The sequence below is a fragment of the Acromyrmex echinatior genome, chromosome 8 (assembly GCF_024713525.1).
Source record: "Acromyrmex echinatior isolate Ae372 chromosome 8, ASM2471352v2, whole genome shotgun sequence".
In the NCBI taxonomy this organism is placed as follows: domain Eukaryota; kingdom Metazoa; phylum Arthropoda; class Insecta; order Hymenoptera; family Formicidae; genus Acromyrmex; species Acromyrmex echinatior.
The window spans coordinates 7,308,208-7,314,270 of NC_141859.1; the positions used below are offsets into that span (position 1 = coordinate 7,308,208).

Here is a 6,063-nt window from a genome sequence, read left to right on the forward strand (position 1 = left end):
GATTGAAAACATAAGTGTCACATACAGATCTTGCGAGTTTCGTACGGGACCGAAGGACGGATCAGGGCGGCCGTTCGACGCACCTAAACACGCGAATATAGATAAAGCGGATGCGAAAGTAAACATGGCCGGGCATCGAAAGTGCATTCCGGGCTCCGAATACAAAATGATCATTCGTATCTAAACTACCCGCCCGCGCCGGTCCGACTGGGAACCAGTATCCGATTTTCGATGCGCCCGCACGGAGCGTTCGGTCGTGCATTCGAAATGCACGAAATAATACGTCTACCGACCATCGGCTCTTAAAATATACCGGACCGGCAGCCCGCCGGTCGTTGTTGGATCGTGGCCGAATGGGTTAGCGCGACAAGACCGTCTGTGCGAAATTTACAACACGCTATCCCGCTCGCGTCCAATGGCGCTGTTACGAGAAATATACAGACGGAATATTTCGCGGTGATTTGACTGCGCGATTCATCGGACGTTCTTGCCATCCGTGCACGTGACATTCATTAATGAGTGACATTTAACGTAACGTCGTTAGCTGGCAAAATGAAAGAACGCGTATCATATCGGGGTTTAATTGCGGTTTGTGTGACAAGTGAGAGAGGGGGGGGGGAGAGAGAGAAAGAGAGACGATCTCTTTGATATTTCATAATCTCCGGTCTGAAGGCGATATTATGAGAAATCGTTGCCAAAAATACATTTCATAATTCGAGTAGATAGTAATTCTACGCCACTGCAAGCATATCGTTCTGTTTACTCTATCGATCGTCTGTAAATTTCTGCGAGAGTTAAATAAACTGGTATAAAATATGAAACGAAACGAATAGAATAGTTCTAGTCGTTTTTCTTTTACAACTGACTGAATCGAAAAAAGTGGTCCTCAACGATAGGTGTGTTCCTTCGGATACTATTTAAACGCAACGCTGATGCCGTAGGTCGACAGAACAGTCGCTAACTTTTTCTCGTTCGTATCGTTTTCTCAGCATTATACGCCATCGAAACTTCTGACCAAATGAAGCATATCGCCGTTTTGACCGTCCTCTTCGCGTTGAGCGCTGGACAAGTATTTCAAGTACCATCTTCTTTCAAGAATGGCGTCAAGTGGGAATTTGGCGTCTCTCATGACGACGTATCGGCCCGCTCTAATGTCAACGCAAACACTTTCAATCAAGCTCCAATTGTACCAACTGTTTACAAGAAGGAACTGGTTACACCAATAGCTAGAAAAGAACCAGTTAACGTGGCTTACAACAAACCGTCTGCGGATGTCTATAAGAAGTTCGTCGTCCCAACTGTCTACAGACAGGAGCCTCTGGTACAGAACGTTCAACAGCAACAATTGATAATACCGACGATTTTCAAGAAGCAGCCGATAGCAAATATTTACAAGAGCCAACCTGTCGTGCACAATGTTGTTTACAAGCAACAGGCTGCGGTACCAATTGTTCGCAAACCGTATCCGGTCGTGTCGAATGTTTACCAATTTAAAAGTCAGCCGGTTTAACCAGTTTTACAGTATCGCGAGCCATCGTCTTTGTAGGATTACGTTCTGAAGGCTATAGTTTAGTTAACCATCAGAAAAAGGTGGCAAGTCACACATGGAGTTATCCTCATCATGCGCTTGTTGGCGACATTGCAGATAGTCCTGCATTAGTCGTCTCTATTTGATATTTCCACAGGAATGTGGTTTAACATATTCCGAATATTCTTCAAGTTAGCATCAACATGATGTTATGGCGAGATGAAATTTTATAATAATCGAAGAAGAAAGTGAATAAATAATATCCCAAAAACTATAAAAGCCGTTTAATATAATCCCCAACTACTATTTATTTTCTAGTTCTGTCCGATTATACGTAAAGATCTGGATATTAAAGAATAGTGCAAACAATAAAAAAGTAAGTATATAAGAATACAAGAATAGCGCAAACATCTGCCATCTTTAATCTAATCTACGTTAGAAATCAGTGAACTTTAAAATATACTGTGAAGCGTGCCTTTCCCGTATACTAAATTATACAAGAAAAACTACAGCTGGAAAAAAGGAAGGCAAACAAGTACTTGTCTTTTTGATTCTTTTCTACTTATGATACATTAGCCAATCAGCGAATCTTTAGATAGAATACAAAATCATTATTAAGTCATAATGTTATCATAGAATGTTATCATGACATTACGGAGTTTTTGCGATAACGTGAATCTAGATACGGTGAATGCTAAGATCAGATTATCTTTTTTAAAACACTTAATTAAGAAAAGGATAACATGACTTTAGCATTTACTATCTGGATCCACGTTATTGCAAAAACTACCTAATATTTGATAATTAAGAATAAATATACTTTATTAAACATACTTATAAGTGACAAATAAGGCCATGATAATATTATCATGATTTCCGTGTCTTACTTCGGTAAACCTGACGAAAGAAAACAGTACAATCTTTCAGAGTATCGTTGTCTAGGAATTGGGACATCTCATCTCCCACTCCACGATGATTCGCTCTAATACATTATAAATCCTACTATTAGATACCAATCATATTAAAGAATCACTGAGCATTTATTGGATGATAAACCAATTAGGTCTAAATGGTGGTGAAAAAAGGAAGCCAATAGAAAAACGCGGTTGTCAGCACCGTAGTTTGCAGATAAAAGGATTACGCTACACTTGTTAATATCTAGAGCTCTAGATTATGCGTGTACTATTTTTTTTTTTTTCGCCATCTCGCCCACTCTCGTCGACAACCGACTGTGCTGCCCATTAGATTTAACCGAACAACGCGCCGCAAAAATTTCCAGGATTCAACCGGTGAACCCTTGTCCTCGGGTCCAACGATAATCGGTCCATTGCGGCGTGTCGCAGCCCGAAAGAGGAGATCACAATGGAGTTAATTAAACATCTCAATAGCAGACGCCCGCCCGAGGGTGATTAGGCGTGCTGCAGCATGGCACGGCGCACACCGACGCCGACGGCTATTGTACCCTCTCCCCCCACCTTCCTTACCCGTTCTTCTCTCCTCGTTCCCGTGGAGAGAGCATCGAATCTCCCGAGCAAGGACGAGATGTTGAAGGAGGATGGAAGCAGGCGGCGAGAAGGAGACGAGAATAGCCGAGAAGCTGCGGTGGCGGCGGCGGCGGTAGTGATGGTGGTGGTGGTGGCGGTGGTGGCGGTGGCGGCGGCGGTGCGGATGACGCACATGGAACGAGGGAGGAGAGAGAGAGAGAGAGAGAGAGACATGCCGGCGACATACAATGCAGGTGACAGCTCGCGCACCCCACAGGCCCTGTCTCATCTCTTTTGTTCCTGGCGTTTCGTCGGCTTTCTTCCCCATGACGGCAAGACAACCGTGGTACGGCTCGGTGTGGCTCGGTTCGTCTCGTCTCGTCTCGTCTCGCGTCGTCTCAGCCTTGTGTCGCCCTGAAATTGCTCAAATGGAAACGAGTGTGTCATTCTCACTACGTTCCCCTGTCACTCTCCTCGCTTTCTCTCTCCTTTTCCTCGTCCTTTTCACGTTCCCTCCTTTTCTCCGTTCTCTCTTCGTTTATCTGTCGCGTTTCTTGCTCATTTAAAGGCCGCATGCTCAATTCGTATTTTACGAGCCTGTTGATGCTGCTACGCGTTAAATTTGCCACGTCTTCGCGAATTTATGCCAAATGTCAGACTTGAATTCCACTTGCTGCTTCGTAAGCAACAAGAACCACCTTCGAAAACCACCACGAAGAAAAACAAAGTGGAGCATCCAACTGGGAAGTTAAAAGACTAATGTATCGTATTAATCAGACGGTAAGCGCGAGTAAATAATCGTGGATAGCAGTAACGTTGATCATGAGCTAAAAAGTGAAAAACTCGTTGGTGCAAGTTACTGTCCCTTCGCGATGAAAGATAGGACAAGGTGGAGAAGCGGCGAAAGAGAAAGAGAGTCGAGAAGAGAGAACTCGAGATAAGAATCGCCCCGGCCAGCAACATTCGTTGCCGACGTAGTAGGTGGCGTGTTGGGTGAGGTGTAGGTGTCGTGATAAACACGCGTTACTTTCAAGCTCTCTCACAACAGACAAACGGGAGGAAGTCTGGTTCCTTGACTTTCCCGTTTGTGAAGTGAATGATGATGATTGCTAGTTATTATGACGGACGCGCTTCCGCTCTCTCATACCATCTCGGTCGAATTGAAATGCGGCTCTTTCTCCGTGTTAAACGATAGCCCTTTCATTGCCTGCGACTATGAGAATAAGAGAGAGAAGCATTGCCTTTTAAAGAAGACAGGCTTAAAATGTAGCGAAAGAGAAAGAAATCGTCGATAGACGATGACGACGACGACGAGGTAAAATAAACTCGTAAGACTATCGACCGTGATTTACGTTACGTCTCTTCGCGTCTGGCGATTTATCATCATACGTAAATTTACGATTACGACAAAAAGCGCGACGAAATCTTTTTATCGACGAGCAATGCATCGCAGCTGCACGCTAAGTTGCTTCGTAGGTGTGTTTACCGTACGCGCGATGTAGAAAGTTGCGACGCGCGGAATTTATCTCAGCTCCGCGTGTGGAAACCTCTCCGATATACTTGTACACGTGGTCTGTTAGACGCCAGTTAAAGACAAATGGGCGTTCTAACCCGTGGCGCGGCCGTTTAAATGGAAACCTGTAATTACAAGGCAGAGGAGAGATGTATCTTTCTTATCCTGCGATGGCTGAAGGCTTACAAATTATAGTAAGCCAGAGATTGTTCCGATACAAACACAACACAGATACACGCACACAGGATAGACGTTCGCGCCCTTATCTAATCGTTACACTAATGCAGGAAGAGATGAATGGTTTACTTAACCATCACACAATTGGATACGACCAGAATTATATTTTTAGAATTATTACTACATGTTTAATTTGAACATTTCGATATAGTCTTTCAAATTAAATATGTAGTAATTGTCGTGAATTGAATGAACTCTCTCACAATAATTTTAAATAATTATAATTTTTCGATAGATAATTAATAACATTTTTTCTTAGAACTCTTCGTAATAATTTTTCAGAATTTTTTAGATTTTCTATATAATTTTATAACTTTCTCTTTTTAACTTCTTACATTTTTTTTATATAAATTGAAATATTTTTTAGAAGTGAAAACTGAGAGAAAGTTTATATCTTAAAGTAATTTTTTTTTCAGAATTTTTCATAAATTAAAAATATAATAAATTCTTATTTTTTTACCAGGATTATTTCTAATTATTATGTTTAATAAGGTTTCTGTTTCTCAATACGTGAATGATAATTTTCATATATTTTTTAACTGCTGAAAAAAATGAAAGGTTCAAAAAATTCGTTCACAGATTTGAAAATTCAAGGACTTTATTAAAAAAAAAAACTATAAATTTGAATAATTTGCAATTTTTTTCTTTTATTTTACGGAATAAAAATACATAAAAATTATCATTCAAAGAAAAACAGAAATTTTGTAAATCAAAGTATATTTTTTTAAATGAAATATTATTCTATAAATCTATAAATCTTATTATTCTAACATATCATTTAACCTGTACACAAACAATGAAAGGAGCTTCATCATATTTATTTTTATATATTGTATTATAAAAAAATAGTTACATTTCTTATAACTGTACATTACACAGACATTACACATACTATATGCGTTATTATTTATTTCAAAGCGGAATTTCTTAAAATTGAAGGATGATGGATTTTTTTAAAAGTATATTTTTTTCAGTGTAAAAATCTTACAAGAAACATCTACTTACTTTTTGAGAAACATGAAATTAATCAAAATTTGTTGCTTTATGTGTTATGAATTTATGATTTATTACATGATATATATATATATATATATACACACACAGTGAGTGCAAAAAATATTACAAGAATGTCTTTTTATAAAAAGTCTTATTTGTAAAAAATAAAATAAACATTAATTAGCAATTTTATACAATAAATACGTTCTATTCTAATATAAATAATCTAGTAATAATAATCTTCGAGTATGTTCCTGATTTTTAGATTTTTTTTTCTTGACTATATGAATACTTTTTGTGCGTCC

At 39.3% G+C, this 6,063-nt stretch overlaps 1 protein-coding gene across 1 annotated transcript; it reads left to right on the forward strand.

Moving 5' to 3' along the window:
• Positions 1-919: 919 nt before the first annotated feature.
• LOC147908720 (uncharacterized) lies at positions 920-1,807 on the forward strand. Its single transcript, XM_087408726.1, has one exon. The coding sequence runs from the start codon at positions 1,019-1,021 to the stop codon at positions 1,508-1,510; it is 492 nt and encodes a 163-aa protein (XP_087264852.1). The 5' UTR covers positions 920-1,018; the 3' UTR covers positions 1,511-1,807.
• The last annotated feature ends 4,256 nt before the right edge of the window (positions 1,808-6,063 follow it).